General features: G+C 38.2%; 1 protein-coding gene across 1 annotated transcript; it reads left to right on the top strand.

Annotated features, from left to right (window-relative positions):
* The first annotated feature begins 1,969 nt into the window (after nucleotides 1-1,969).
* LOC139975535 (ATP-dependent RNA helicase DDX19A-like) lies at nucleotides 1,970-16,697 on the top strand. The gene is made up of 11 exons (XM_071983535.1): nucleotides 1,970-2,234; nucleotides 3,587-3,704; nucleotides 4,654-4,825; nucleotides 5,684-5,776; nucleotides 6,430-6,532; nucleotides 7,021-7,135; nucleotides 8,393-8,576; nucleotides 9,552-9,789; nucleotides 11,044-11,206; nucleotides 13,316-13,507; nucleotides 14,054-16,697. The coding sequence occupies exons 1-11, from the start codon at nucleotides 2,169-2,171 to the stop codon at nucleotides 14,110-14,112; spliced, it is 1,503 nt and encodes a 500-aa protein (XP_071839636.1). The 5' UTR covers nucleotides 1,970-2,168; the 3' UTR covers nucleotides 14,113-16,697.
* The last annotated feature ends 115 nt before the right edge of the window (nucleotides 16,698-16,812 follow it).

Genomic DNA, 16,812 nt, shown 5'->3' with positions numbered 1-16,812 from the left:
AACGACACGTAGGCGGGATAATGTCGCTGTGTCGGGTGAGACTGCAATTTGTCTCACAAAAAAGTATAAAATATAACAAAGAATATGATAAACCTGTACTTCTAGGCTTGTAGACACTCCCCCCCCCCCCCCCACCATCCATGAAAAGAAAATGTTTCTTTTATACACTCATGTCGGGGATATCCAGGTCAAGGGCGGCGGGAGCACTTTTAATCTGGGGGGGGGGGCACCGACATCAAAGGGCACTTTGCAGAAATTCGATTGGAATGATGCAGCGTTATATTCAGTACCCTTTATAACTCTTATTGCATTATCTTATTTGTGTATACACATCACTCCATCAACGCCCCCCCCCCCACCCTCAAGCAAAATATGCATACTAGCACTGCAATATCCAATGCGCAAATTGGGAAACAAGGAACAAGTTTTCTTTTGAGACAAAATGAGGTGAAATCATGCTAGTTGCTAATGTAGGAATCTTCCGAATTAGAGTTTTTTTCTTGTTAATATCTTAACAAATTTTTTCCATTCGAAAATGCTTTGAGTTTGACTCACAGAAATTCGTTAAAAGTCACGGGCTTAGCCAGGATTTGCAAAGTTGTATGCACGGCTATCTGAGCGGAGCGCCTCCATCGGTTGGCGCGGAGCGTGCTTTTAGAAAATTGTTGGTTTTACAAACCCCTCAGATGGCCGGAAACGGCCCTTCCCGAGTGTTCATTCTGGTTCCCTGGCCTCTTGCTAACTTGAGGCACCTCAAGTTTTATGTAGAAAAAAGGCACATTTCTAACCTGAGGAAAAGTGGGGGAGGGGCACGTGCCCCCTGTGCCCCCCGGTTCCGCCGCCCTTGGTCCAGGTATACAATTGACTAGTTAGAAGAAAAAAAATTGATCGTGCAAAGCCCAGATGGTAGCCCAGATGAACTGCGCTTACGGTGGTGTTACACGGAAATATTCGGGCATCATGATGCTAAATAAAGAAAATCATGGAATTGTCGGGCAAAAATTTGAAAAAGATTCGGGCAAGCTACTGCATATTTATATATATATATATATATATATATATATATATATATATATATATATATTTCTCCTCTTAGGCTGCCCGAATTTTTCAGGACTTTTGCCCGAATTTCTTGTCCTCTGGAAATTTAGGGGGCAGTCTGCCCCCCCCTGCACCCCCGCCTCGTACGCCTATGGTTGGCATCATTTGTTGTTTCAAGGTGTCAAGGCCTTTCTCCCAACTCAAACCCCTGTGGGCTACCGGTAGGTTTGCAGGAAATGCCCACATGTGGACTTAAATAGCATTAGAGGAAGGGGATAGAAGACTAACACGCATCGATGTTTCGGTAATGGTCCACATTGGTGGCTCGGTGCTAATTAGGCCATTTATTGGGTTTCTTGAGGCAGCTGTCATCAGAATCTGGGTTTTTGTGCCAATCGATGACCGATAACATGTATTGTAGATATCGATATCGCGCAGCACATGCACAAGGTTCGTGGTGTATGGTCGCAACCGTCGCATCGACCATTGCCATGCCATGCTGTATGACCATTCTCATGATTACTACAGATATTGTATTATTCTTATTCTGCCAGATGCAGACGAGAAAATTGTGTAACTCTATTTCCCAAATTATTGAACAAAAAATATTAGTGAATCCCACTGATGAGTTTTTTTTTTTTTTTTTTACAATTTTTTTTACCCCATTCCCAGTGGGGGGCCAGTGGGGGGCCAGCCGATTTCATGGGGGGGGGGGGGCCGGCCCCCCAGGCCCCCCCCCCCGTAGCTACGCCACTGCATATTGACACTACGAGTGCTTTGAAGCGGGACATACATGAGTACAGTATAGAAAAAAAAATGGATTCATGTCGAACCGCTTTTTTGCGCATTTAGCGGTCCATAACATCTTCTCTCACATGTGTACATCAGAATCATTGTCATGATTTTTAGTCCGCATTGCACTGCATTCTATATGCATGTTTCCTACTGTAACTTAACGCTTCTGTCAAGACTTAAGAGGTGAAGCCCCTTTCTAATTATATTCTAGTTCTTTGATGAAGCCGAAATTAAGCAAGTCTCGCGAATTCAGTCCGGTTCATTTGAATGAATGATAAACCGATTTCTTTAATTTCCTAAAATTCTAAGGAAAATAGCTCATTTTCAGAATCATGTCGGCTCTTGATTGGGATGAAGGGTTCCAACAGCAAGCAGGGAAGCCAAATCTCGCTGAACAGGTTTGTGTTTAATTCATATCCTCATTTGGCCAAAGCTAGGCTAGGCCTAGGTTTCAGTGAGCTTTGGTTGCATTATAAGCCCTAACCGTAGCATACAGGCTAGTCATATGCCTAAATCATCACTAACTAACAAGGGTGGTTACGCTGCATCATATTGTTGTACATTGACAGATATAAACAAGAGAGAAAGGTCTATGATACGAAACGTCTGTCAGTGTCGTTGCCGTTAGGCTACAGTAGGCTAAGCCAAAAAATGAAAAAGCAGAGTTTTATGTTTATGATGCTTTTAAGGATTAAATTGTGCATGATCCAGTCAGATTTAGCAAAACATCTGGCCAGATGCTCGATTAAAATTCCTTCTGGCTGGATTTGATTTCTGGTGCACCCCTAATCACAGATAGCATCCGAATTCCGATACAGTTATAATGTATGCCAATACCCAATAATATTAAAACACCACCATCTAGGCAGTGTTACTATAGGGAGGCTTTGGCATTAGAGGCATTAGAGTTCTTGGTATGATAACTGTTGATAGGAAAAGTGTTAGGAAAGAAATTGTTATTATAGTGTATACCTTTGGTACAACTGATACCCACCAACACATACAGTATATAAGTCCATTGTTGTAACTGGCCACGTCACACGTACATACAATGCCCGCACAATACACAGATATTCACAGGTAACATTCACATACAGTACATCAACAATGGCTATAGCTTATGATGAGGCAGCAATGGCTTTTGCTTCATAAACAAATTATTGACATGAACAAATTCTGTCAATATTCGCTTAATGACAAAAATGATTGGATATACACTCAATGTAATTTCAATTCATTTTCTACCAAACATCAAATTATCATAGATACATCAACACATGTAAAGGATATATTACAAGTTTTATGACAAACAAAAGAATACTTATAGGTAATATAATAATTATAGAGCGTGTAAATGATGGTTACTGTTGTTGTGCTCTTTTCCTGAGCTATGTACAATTCTCAGCCACAAACTGTATGTCTGGATGTGTTCTACATGTACACCTACAGATAATCTACATTGATCAGTCGCTCTATCTAGGTTATATTCATCATGTATGCAATGAAAGTAGTACGTATAGTATGACAGGCTAGCACATTTGAAATTTTCCAGAAAATGTCTTGTGTTTGAATGTTTTGAAATAAAAGCAAATAAAGTAGATCGCTAAAGTGGGTTTTCTTATTGAATCCAAACATTAACAATAACCTGCAACGACTCTTGAGGAAAGCTTTGCTTTCAGCCCATTCTGTCCTGCCAACAACAAGGGAAGTTATTACCACTGACCATGTTTTGATTTGGCATTTTTTTCAGGTAAAACAGATGGCCATCAAACCTGGACCATCAGCAGGTGGTGACACTCAGGGAACAGCTACACAGGGCACAGCTACACTGGGAACGGCTGTGCAGGGAACAGCTGTGCAGGGAACAGGTACAATGTTGCATGAAAGACTCAGTCCCAAACCTGGCATATTTCTTAAGTTTGTGTGTAAAGGCATTGAAGACTCGCCCCAAACCGCGTGCCTGGCTCTGAAAAAGTTAACTTTCCGTTGCTTGCAAATGACGTTTTCTTCTTGTCGCTACAAAATGCAGACAGTAATGAAACGTGGTACCTTGTTATTTTATATCTAGACCTGAGATGTCCACGCTGCTATGTACACTGTGTTGTGGGTATTGACCTTAGCTGCATGTATTGACTGTACACTTTAGTGTCTAATTTAGTAGCAAGCTGTGTGTGTATTTTCTGGGATTGATGGTGGTGTCTAACACTTCTGTTACACCTCATTCGAAACTAGGTCAGATTACCGACATGAGACGTTTCTTTGTGCGCAAGTCTTCACACCCTTTTTTAAGTAAATCACCTACTTTACTGTATAATAGAGAGTCATTTTAGGGATCACTTGAAAAAAATTCAGTTATTTGGTGCGTGGTGCAAACAGCTGCATTTATCCGTCGTACAAATGCAATTGTTCATGCGTCTGTTAAATGTAAGTCCATGCTACAATTCCATTGAAAGTCTAGGTAGCATGAGTAGCCTCATTCATGTCATACAGTGTGAAAGTAAACTTGAAATGTTGATATTATTCAACTTCTGTTTTACATGAGATTAATTTATGAATATGCAAAGCTTTCTGAGAGACAAAATGGTGAGAACTGAATGACACCATCAAATTTTTCTATTTTAACCGCCAAGTTAAAAAAAAAAAAAGCTTTAGTTATGAAGAAGGATCCCTAAGTACAGTCAGTCATAAATATCATATAATGTTTGGTAAATTTTGGTCAAATTGTGAGCTATATGCCCAAAGTTGCTGGTAACATTGTAAGTATACATCATGTGCAATGTAATATTCATTCCTTATGTTGTTTTTCCCGCCTCATAGCCAGTGAGGGAGAGACACAAGATCCTGCCCAGGCAGCGGCTGATGCCTCTATGCTGAACAAAGCCCTCCACTCAAGACTTGTACAGATCAAATCATCATCACAGCTGGAAGTTCAACAGAGTGATCCAAACTCACCACTCTTCTCTGTGAAATCATTCGAAGAATTACGGCTGTGAGTATTTCAGAACTTAAATTCATACAGTACATTCTGTCTGAGAGAGAGTCTATACATTCATTTTTGTTTTTCATCTGAGATGAAACTTCAGTAGCATACGGTCAGTCAGTTCTTACTAATACTCTGGCGTAGCTGTGTGTGCCCGTAATTGCGTGTTAGCTCCACGTGCGGGATTAAGTACCGGTAGCCGTGCTTAAAGTCTTGAACTTGTGCCTCCTGTACTGTGTGCCCATACCATTGGGCATTTTGCATTTGTAGTCAAACCCACGTCCTACGAGTCTGGCATGCAGATGATGTTATGCTGCTGGAGACTGGTCACTTAACATTCCTGTTTAACTTGCTCGCAGTATCACAGAGAGAGAGTTAAACAAATCTAAGTCAGAGACCTTTGCTGAAAGTGCTCGGCTTTGCGTGGTTCCATTTTGGTCACATTCCTTCTTTCATTGATACGCTGCATTGTTTCATTGAAAGGGATCCATGTTATATGAATCCATTGACAGTCAGAATCTAGTATAACCTGGCTTTGTATATGTCTATTTCTCATTTGATATTACATTCAATCAGTTGAATAGCAGTTAGTTGTTGAACAATGTTTTACTGTAGGAGGTTCAGGTTTGCCCAATGGTTATTCATGTACTTCATCACTCAAGGTTTATTACTTACACTTGTAAATTGTAAAGCACCTGTGTGTTACATATTGTAGGGCTCAGTTATGGTCACCATCCAATATTGTGATGTTTCATACATTCCTCTCCTCATACTACATTATAACAGCTGAGTTGCTGAAAGGTGTGGGGAGGTTATCAAACAATTATCAAATAATTTTTTCATCTTCTTGCTTTTTCATCTGTACAGATCCCCTGAGTTGCTGAAAGGTGTCTACTGCATGGGGTTCAATGCTCCTTCAAAGATTCAAGAAACAGCTCTGCCTCTTCTATTAGTGGATCCGTAAGTAGATTTGATGGATTTACAATACAAGCCTTTCGTAGACAAAGAACCTGTCATGATACAGCTTTTAATCACCATACAGTAGCTGGTAGCGTCTGAGCATTCATGTGTTATTCAAACCTTCTTTGACAAAATCCTCAACAGAATCATTACTTTTTGTATATTGTAATGGCTGAAAATAGATTCATGAGTTACCCATTAATATTATTTGTTACATAAATCCACCAGATTTGCACTGCGAATGATTAAAATAATAAGACGAACTATTGTCAATGAGGTTGTCAATTAAAGCATTCAATAATTGACATGACTTCCGTGGTTTCAAAAAATTTCACGTATTGGAACAAAATGTTGAACTATTATCTCGTATTAAGGCACAGCCAAATCACATAGATGTTGCACTAAGATGGAGGGTTAATCTATTGATGTACTGTACTGAGTAGTTGATTTCAAGGGAAGAATGATTAAAAAAAATGAAAAAGGTGGCTGCAGTACTTGGTTTGTGAGTGCGTTCCTCTTTCAACTATGCTTTTCAAGAATGGAAAGGGAAATCTTTTTCTAGCGGTCACCACAATCCCTGAATTTTGTCACATTATGAGTGAAGTGCACCTAAGAGAGGTCTAGCCCTAATGCATAATTTGATACTTTTACAGACCCAAGAATATGATTGCACAATCGCAGAGTGGAACTGGGAAGACTGCTGCCTTTGTCTTGACAATGCTGAGTAGGGTGGACCCCAAGGCACAATACCCTCAGGTGAGATGAGCAGTCTAGGTTTATTCTACTTTTTATGGTAAAAGGATCGCATAAAGAATTGCAAACCGATGTAGTGTGCTGCCCAGAATTGCTGTGGGAATAGATGCTAGTTTCTGCATCATATGGGAATATGTTTAAGAGTTTAAAAACACAAATTTGATAGATGTGGTTAGACTCTGAATTAGTCTCTGAATTGTGTGAAGATCTGTCAAATTGAGTTACAAATACAGTAGTAACATGCTGTTTCAAAATTAAATCAGAATGGATAGTTAGATGCAACCAAAACATTTAACTTTAATTGTTTCTACCTAATCCCACTCTTTCAACAAAACACAAGGGTGCTAATTTCATCAAAGTTGAAAGAATGTAAGAGGAAAGTTAGAGAATTCTAGTGAAATTGTTAGTTTATGTATTGTAGCCACATGCATGTCTGTTCTATTGTATAAAAAATATCGAAATCAGCAATGTTACTTTCTATTTCTTCAAAGGCGTTATGTTTAGCACCCACGTACGAACTGGCTCTTCAGATTGGAAAGGTCGCCCAAACCATGGGACAGTTTATAGAAGGACTGAAGATACGTTACTCTATTAGGGGACAGACAGGTAATCATTGTACTAATTGATGAAATATAAAAATTGTAAGATAAAGAGTATAAGAAATATATACTACACTTTATGTAGATAGCTTCATGTCAGTATCGTGTGCTAACTCAAGCTATGGTTGCTTGAATGTGACCCATTTTGACTGACTAAGCCTCGACTACTTCAAGATGTAGACCACAGTGAATGGTTTCTGACATTATAAAAGCAATTATGTTCTTCAAAAATTTCTACTCAGGATATTTTGAATCTTCTCGTTGAATTATAGCCTTGCAACCTGACTCATTTGGAATGTGTCCTCAGCTTTTAATTTATGAATTTATTCTGTAGTTGGAATTTCACCCAGATGCAACTTTTTGTAGAAATATTATTTTAAATTATGGATGCCTGACTGAAGCATATATATGAATAAAATAAAATAAAATACAGCTGATAACATTAATTATTGTGCTGTGACTAGATGCAAAATATGAACAAATATAATATTCTCGTTGAATCATAGCCTTGCAACCTGACACATTTGGAACGTTTCCTCAGCTTTTAATTGATCAATTTATTCTGTAGTTTGAATTTCAGCCAGATGCAACTTTTTGTAGAAATATTATTTCAATCTATGGATGCCTGACTTAAGCATATATATGAATAATAAAACACAGCTGATAACATCAATCATTGTGCTGTGACCAGATGCAAAATATGAACAAATGTAAAAAAAAAAATCATATCTTCACGCTACGAAAAGCTATATGAGAATATGGTTTTCACCTAAAGATGCAGACATCTTCTACTACTAGGTAAATCAAGTCATCAGCTAAATTTATACGGAGTCCAGCTTCTAACTGATATAACTGTCTGACATAACATGACAACTGGAATATCTCAACGTAGTGATTATTAATCTGATCCCTTGATGCAAAAAAAAAACATAGTTTTAGTCATTTTTTCTTTGCTCTGTAAAATCTGATTGTTTAGGTCTTTGTTTAGGGTTTTGTTCTGCATGCAGTTATTTATAAATGAAAATAGACAAGGAGTTATGGAAAAGAAACAACAACCGAATTTTGTTTTGGATAAAGGACCATCTACGTATAACAAAAGACAAGTTTGGTGAAACTATCACCTTGTGAGTGAAGGTGTGACCCATTCTGCAATATTAATAATTTAATGGTTTTGAAGGTATTCGCCCGAAGTTGAAAGCTATGTTAGTTTTTCTCCATCTGTCTCTGTTATTTCCCCTCACCTATTCATAACCACCTTTGCCAGAAAACATCACAAGAAATAGATGTCTCACCGAACAGATTGTCATCGGCACACCAGGAACCACTCTGGATTGGTGTTACAAGTTCAACGTGATCGATATGAAGCAAGTCAAAGTGTTTGTCTTGGACGAAGCCGATGTTATGATAGCCACACAGGGACATCAAGACCAATCTACTAGGATCAAAAAGTAAGTTGAGGCTCACTGTTTGAAAGAAACCAAAAAAAATGGGATCCCTCGATGAAGTGCAAATTTTTTCAATCCCTTTATTAATAAAATAAAATCAGTTCCTGAAGTGTGGGTGGTGCAAACTTACTTAAATTAGGAGGACGTTACATTCAGCAATCATCCATCACTGTGCTTCAGTTGTATTTTGAGCGGAATCTTCTACAAACGGGTGGTCCCCTACTCAACCATTATTAAGGGATAGATAAAGTACCTGAAAACATGACCTGTTTCCAAAGCCTATCAATATTGCAGGCTTGCAGCAGAGTGTATTAATAAGCTGTGAACTTTGTGGTTTTCAAATGAAAAAAAATGAGAAAACACAGGTATTCAAAAAATGGGATTGGACTGAATAATCTATCAATTTTTAAATGATGACTTTAGGCACAACGTTAATTTTAATACAGTTTAGACCATTAAAACGGGTATGGCTATCTGTTCAGGTTGTATTTCTATAACGCTCTTAATACTTTTTAGAAATTACTCTTTAAAGACCTACGGCTTGTCAATAAAAGTGGCTGGATTCACAGACCATTAGGTCAGTTTCTCAGATGCGACACAAACTCATCAAAAAACACAAAGAGTTTTGTGGCATCAAATAAAGTACAAGTGGTGTTGAATATCATCAAAGGGTGCTCTGTTGTTGAATGTCATCGAAGGGTGCTCAGGTGTTTATACAGAGTTCAAAGAACATGGTTTGCTTTTGGATAGCCTTAAAGGTGCAGTCCTAAAGATACAGCATTTCTTAAATGTGAATATCTTGAATAAACCTAGACGTCTGAGAAGGTACACCTGCAAAGTGTCAATATTGTGTATAAAATGACAGTACCCTGGGTATTCTTTGCCCTCTCTTTAAACTTTGACCATGATGGTGCATGGTCCTTTTTTTGGAGAAAAAAAACTCCCCCTTGCTATATTTACAATTCCTCTTGCTACTAGGAAGTTAACGCCAAACTGTCAAATGATGTTGTTCAGTGCCACCTATGACGAGAAAGTCATGAGATTTGCCATGAAGATCATCGCAGATCCTGTTACCATCCGACTCAAGCGAGAAGAGGAGAGTTTGGATAACATCAAGCAGTACTACGTACTCTGCAGTACAAGGGATGAAAAGTTTCAAGCCTTATCAAACATCTATGGTGTCCTTAGCATTGGGCAAGCCATTATATTCTGTCAGGTGAGGACTTTAGCCATGTATTCAGGCATTTGCCCATGTAAGATTGGACCAGAGAAATTGGTGTAAGAACTGGGTCCCCCTCTCCTAGTCTTCCTCTCTTCAGAAAATGAAGTGTAAGGTTGTTGCGATCTGAGACTTTTCCATATATCAATATCATAATGTTAGTAATCCCCTGCACCACCCCCACAGCAGCAACAGTACCTCTAATTGTTCTGAAAGTCTGTCTTAGTTCAACAAAGTGTATTTATTTCCTTGTTTAACTTGAATGTACATCAGGAATTTCTGCTTTGGGATAACTTGATAACTCTTAAAATTAATAAACATAGAAATGTGAGACTAGAAGAAAAACATTTGTGATTGATAACTTTCAGAAATCCTGTAATTAAAAACCAGACTCAGAATTTGACTTTAGACAACTTGTTGTTTATTTGTAGTTCAAGGTATATGAGAGAACACTGAACAATTTTATTTTCCAAGATGATCAAGGAAATGACTAAACTTTTGCTGGCATTGCTCGCCTGTCATGAATTGACAACAGTTCAAGGAAGGATATTGAGAAGTGACTTTCAAAATGCATTCTTGATTTTTAATACTAGCCCGTAATATCCTTGATCTTGACGTAATGTAGATACATCTTTGGCATCTTAGAACAGACAAGCAGTCAGCAAGCTGGCTAGCATAAGGTGTTGTTAAGAATTAATAATACTCCTTTTTGAATCATTTTTAATTTGACAAAAAAAAAGAAGAAGAAAGTTTTAGCTGGACAGGATTCAAACCATTTTAATACCTCGTAGTTACAATCATGAAGGTCACTGATCCAATTCTGCTCTGCCAGAACTTTCTATGCCATTTTTGGAATTAGTTTTTGTTTTACCCAATCTTATTTCCATCGTTGATTTTCTTCTATCAAAGATTTTTGATGAAAGCGATAGCGAGGTAGATATCAAATTTGATAAAATTAGAGGGTCATATATCAGAAATTGTCTACAAATTTGTCACGAGTAGGAACTATATTTAAAAAACTCCTCAAACCGTGCATGATACTTGTCTTTCCTTGCTGTGGGTAAGGGTTCCCAGGGCAGTATGAGTATCATAACAAATGTGTTCTCGAAGCGTGTGATTTGCATTGACCTTTGGGGTCACCTGTGGTCTGTTATGGCCCTGTATTTGCATTGACCTTTGGGGTCACCTGTGGTCTGTTATGGCCCTTTATTGTGTTGTTTATCTACCTGATATTTATCTTTGTATGTTTAGACAAAAGCAACAGCGAGGTGGCTTTCCGAGGAGATGAAGGCGGAGGGACACGCAGTGGCGCTGTTGGTGGGTGATCTGTCCATCGACGAGAGAGTCCGAGTACTTATGAGGTTCAAAGAAGCTAAGGAGAAGCTCCTTGTCACCACAAATCTAATGGCTAGAGGTACAGTACCGAGACAAACTGCCATACGCCAGGGGGGGGGGGATAAATTTAACGTCAACGCCTCTGCAATTAGCCGTTCTGTTGCGTCTAAAATACTCAAAATCTTAAAGGTTTATGGACAGGTAGCAATTTTGCTATGAATGTATTGCTTATGTATGTCCGAGCATATTCTCAATATAAACTCTTTAAAAATTTGCTCTAGTTTTTGAGATATTAAGGATTAATTACTCAGATCAACGAAAAACAAACGCCTGAAAGCACGTTTCTAAAATTTGACTTCTGACACGATGTGACGTAGAATCGAGAAGGGATAAGAGCATGCGTATATGTGAAAACTCCGGATGTTTACATTGAGTCATCGAACTGGGTATATATTGTGTATCAATCTATACCCGAAGCACGTAATCGTTACCATTCCGTTCGTTGACAAATTTGTTTTCGTAGGCCTACATCCATATTCGTTTATTCAAAACGCTGTTTAAAAGAGAATTAATTTGTTTACATTCTAATTTTGTATGATTACTTCGTATTCAATTTTATTTTTGGAAATACTGTTCTAAGTCTTAAGTTTGGAGAGAGTTTTGAGTAAGAATGCCGCGGCGTTGTATAGTAGGAGGTTGCAGTAACACTAACAGTGGAAATATGAGCCTACATGTATTCTCACCAATCAGTATTCAACAGACGCCGTGGATTTTCATGGCTGTCAGGTTCACCTTCCGAGTCTGTGGTGCTGTCACTTTCATCGGCTTCTGGCTCAAATTGATAGGGCCTAATTTCCTATTGGTTCGGAATTTCGTATTCCAAAGAGCCTTCTTCCTCACTTGCTGTCCCCGTTTCGTCGTCCGAAACCTCTGGACTGGAAATTTCGGGTTGTTTTGAAGCTTCCATTTTCGAGGTTACCAAGCGAAATCAACGTTAAAAGATAGTGCGCAGAACTTTACATTTAACATACGGTCTGCGCATCTCGATTCTACGTCACAAAAAATCAATACGTTATGAGGTGGTTATCGATTCTTACGTTTGTGAAGCTCAAAATTTCCCGATTTTTTCACTTTTTGAAATCGAATTTCAAGGATTTGATGGCATATGTGAAAAGTAGATGTAATTTGCTATTGAATAGAGTAAAGTTGTAGCTACCTGTCCATAAACCTTTAAAAGCATCTTTTACTCTGTGTTACAAATTCGTCAGTATGGTATAACAGACAGACACTGTTATAACTGTATTTCATACACTTGTCTCAAACTGTGGCCTAACGTTATGAATTACCTCAACTAAATTACTCCTCACATATACCTAGGACATATGTCTACTATAGACAATTGATCTATCGATTTAAGTTGGATTCCATCATTGTGTAGCACCGTATACCCTTGCATCAACATGCCTCAAACTGTGGCCTAACCTTATGAATTACCTCAACTAAAGTACTCCTCACATATACCTATAACATATGTCTACTATAGACATTTGATCTATCTATTTAGTTGTATCCATCTTTGTGTAACACTGCCTCAAACTGCAGGCTGTTTACTGGTACAATCCAGTGGATTGCCGTTAGAAGAAAATAAGTCACAGGCATTTTTCTGACAGTAGACATTAAGAAGATAAACACAAGATAGGTCAAATAATTGGCACAATTTCTGTACCTAACATTAGCCCTGTATTTCTGCTTATCATCAGTGCTACTATTACTGGGCTCCTGTGAAAAGTCAGTTCAGTAACTGAAGTACATGTGTTGTTATTCAGGAAAATGCAGTGAAAACTTGATTTTAGCCTTTTGGTATGTTAAGCACTTGCATTTTGTTAGGAAGTAGCTAAACTTTTTTAATTTTCCATCAATAATACAAAAACTGGGAATGTGCGATATCAACTCTCCCATTCACAAACGATAGATATTCTTAGTAAGTAAGTAGAAATGTTTATCAAAATTGGTAGCTATGAGATTGATGATGACTTTAAAAGCATGTCTGCTTTTGCCAATCATTTCTGAAATTCTCACCTTTTGTAGATACTATAAATAGCAGTCTTTCTGTATGTCCTATCTCATTACACTCTGATAATGAAGTTCACTTCGTACTGAAAATGATCAACTTTTATTCAACACACAGGAATTGACATTGAACAGGTCACATTGGTGATCAACTTTGATCTTCCTGTTGACATGAGTGGTGAGCCAGACGTTGAAACATACCTTCACAGAATAGGACGAACCGGTCGATTTGGCAAGTCTGGTCTGGCTATTAACTTCATCGATGGACCCAGAACGATGAAGAAACTTCAAAGGATAGAGCAGCACTTTGGTTAGTAGAAAACATATCGTAGATACTTTAGCTTGGAAAGACTCAGATTAGCTGGAACAAAAGCAGTTTGTCTCTACACTCTCTCTTTCAGCTTTCTGCTTAGTTACTATTTTCCCCTCTCCCTCCCCTCCATTCCCCTCTTACTCTTTTCTCTCCCCTCTCTCTTTCTTCTTGTCTCTCATTCCTCCCTGTTCCACTTTTCAGGTTAATTATCATTCCCCCTCTTCTCCCCCTTTCCCCTCTCTCTTTCAGCATAGTTAATATTCCCTCTATTCTTCCTCTCTCCTCCCCTATCCATCTGTCCCCCTCTCTTACCCTCTGCCATTCCCGCTCTCGTTTTCCCCTCTCCAATTCCTTTGCCCCTACCCCCCCCCCTTCACATGCTGCTGTGGTTACTCTGGGTCATATCAATTTTCTGTTTAGTGACACCCATTAATAGTAGTACTTGGCACATCAATTAGTGCACTTTCAACCTTCCCTTATTGATGATCTGTCTACATGGCTGGTCATTGTTCATGCATTATTTCTTCGCTTCGTTTATTGCAGGTCGCAAAATTGAGAGATTACTCACCGATGACGCAGACGAAATAGAGAAAATTGTCTAGAGGAAAGTTAAAATCTGGCAAGGATTCGGCGCGGGTGGAATGCTTCTAATTCAAAGGGAAAAAGTGACTCTGGATCTGGTGCTGTAAAGGGGACTTACCCACCTGAAAATTAGGCGATGTGTGCCAGCTACCATGTTAGTCTCTGTCTAGAGAATCACCATTCTGCAAACGGCTTAAAGACCTGACTAGATCATGCAGCTTCTCGGTAGACGTATTCTGGGAGTTACATTTCACCCAAAATGGAATGATTGTGACCCACTCAACCGACCACAGAATATGTCTCCTTTTGATACCGTTGCATATGTTTTAAGAACTTTGAGGTTGTCAGTCTAGTTGGAACTCAATCTAATTCCAAGAAAGGTTATCCCCTGCTCTTGTTTTATCTGTATGTTAGAATGATCCTGTCCTCCAACACACATACCAGACATTTTCTATGAATAGAGATGGTTTCAGGCCCACCATGGACGTTTTATCTGTTTGTTAGAATGATCCTTTCCTCCAACACACATACCAGACATTCTCTATGAATAGAGATGGTTGCAGGCCCACCATGGACGTTTTATCTGTTTGTTAGAATGATCATGTCCTCCAACACACATACCAGACATTCTCTATGAATAGAGATGCTTTCAGGCCCATCATAGACAGGTATTAGGTTATTTTTGAGTAAGCTAATTTCACATGTGCTCCAGATTTGTGAATATGGATGTTAAACAATAATATTTTTTGTTAACTGTATTTACAGTATACCTTTGCCTTTTATCTGAGACTATCATTGTCCATTTAATTAATTATGAGTTAGATGCATCATTGGTATTATGTAAAGGTTATCGGTATTGAACCCAAATCCGACAGACAGTCCAATAAAACACAGTCACAGCTGTGTAAACCTTCACCCAATTACCTGCAAAACTCACTCAAAGAATTATCATTGTCAGTTTAACACTTATCACTGTTTGAGGAGAATAATTTACAGTCACAATATCCTACTGATTATTTTAAGAAAAAACTATAACCAATTGTTGTTTCTATGATACTAAACTTGGGAGGGAAAACTGGTGATCCTGGAATTAAATATGTTAGCGATAGCAGTAGTGTGAAATACTTCACAGTGGCTGTGGACCTACCATTGACTTTAAGAAGTACAATGGTACTCTTCTAACCCTTTCAAGTAACAAGTGGAAATGTTCTGGCTGTATCTTCTGTTTTCAAAGGTTGCAGAAGTCCTGTATAAAACATATCGCAGTGACATCTCTTATTCATACTAGCATACACACACACATCAATACATAAGCAAGCAAGCAAATTCCACTTGTGAGATATTTTCATATGTATATTTCTTATATGATTTTTTTTACAAATAGTTACATACTTATAAACTGAAACTTAAAATGAGAATCATTAAACACCCTGACAGATCAAAAATGCATATTTTAAATATATTAATCCAAAATAGCATAAATGATGGATCAATCCTGGGTCGTTCCTCTGTTATCCAGCCACGTTTATCTTTAACAGGTTGCTATGGTTACAACCCCCATTGATGGTACTTTTGTTAGATGGAGGGTGAAGGCTTTCGTGCGACTTGTCAAGTTGACACAATTTTCAGTAGAATGCTTATGATGTCAGAAACAGATTGTAATCGTGTTTCTATCTGATTTTAGTGTTTCACCTTCTCCTTTAGTGTATTGTCTGTTCTACACTACAGCTAAAGTACATCGTCTGTCTGTCTTACAACACTGTCACTTTAAACTTGCGGCAGCTACTTCAAATTATCAGCTGGCAGAGAATTATCATAAATATAATCAACTAACCAGTCAGCAATGTAACTAAAACATTCTTATGAAGTCATTGTACAACTGCCCATACCCTGTTCAACATCACACAGACATCCAGTAGTTGTGATCACAGCCTTCGGTTTTGACCTTACAATAAACCTTGTTTACAATCTAACTATGCCACAGAATACACCTCCTATGTGAGGCCCTAAATTTAGTTTTTTCTACCCACCCCTCGGGCTGGAGTTGGCTTCCACGACTACAGGACAACCACCAACAACTTTATGAAATCCTGGATCGGACTGTTGCACATTTCATGTTATACATTAACAAGGGCTGGAAGACTAACCAAATTTAACTGCCATAAAAATGTGGACTGACTTACTCTGATATAGTAACTAAGAAATTATTGCTTACATAAGTAGCATTTACACTGAGGTGTAAATATAGAGGTTTTGTAGTGTAACAGCATGCAGTCAGTACCTTTTGTTGATTTGGTAATATTAATAGTATTAAAAGTGGTATAAATAATAGTCTACTTTCATGTGAAAGTTCTTGTAAAACTCAGCCACTGATTCTAGACAACTGAAAACTTTGTGCAAAGATCTGGTCAGAAAACAATGACAATTTTTGATTTTTTTTTTGGCAAATGTATTTTTGGGGCAAATATTTAATTGTAAAATTGAGCATTGTGTTCCATACCCCAATTGTTTTGTTTTTCTAGCCCCTTTTCCCATTGCACTTTTGTTTTCACATTTTATTATTCGGTCTGTACTGTTTTATCAAAGACATTGTGCAAAGAGTAAATCTCTGTTTTCTCCTTTTATTTTGTGTGTGTCCTCTCTGTCTACATTGCTGTTTCATCTATCTTTGCTTGTGAACTCTTAGGATTTCACTTCTCAACTTTTGGAGAGCCTCGCCC

Source organism: Apostichopus japonicus, chromosome 11, assembly GCF_037975245.1.
Source record: "Apostichopus japonicus isolate 1M-3 chromosome 11, ASM3797524v1, whole genome shotgun sequence".
Lineage (NCBI taxonomy): Eukaryota > Metazoa > Echinodermata > Holothuroidea > Aspidochirotida > Stichopodidae > Apostichopus > Apostichopus japonicus.
Note: the sequence above shows the minus strand (reverse complement) of the source record. Positions and strands in the feature narration are given on the sequence as shown.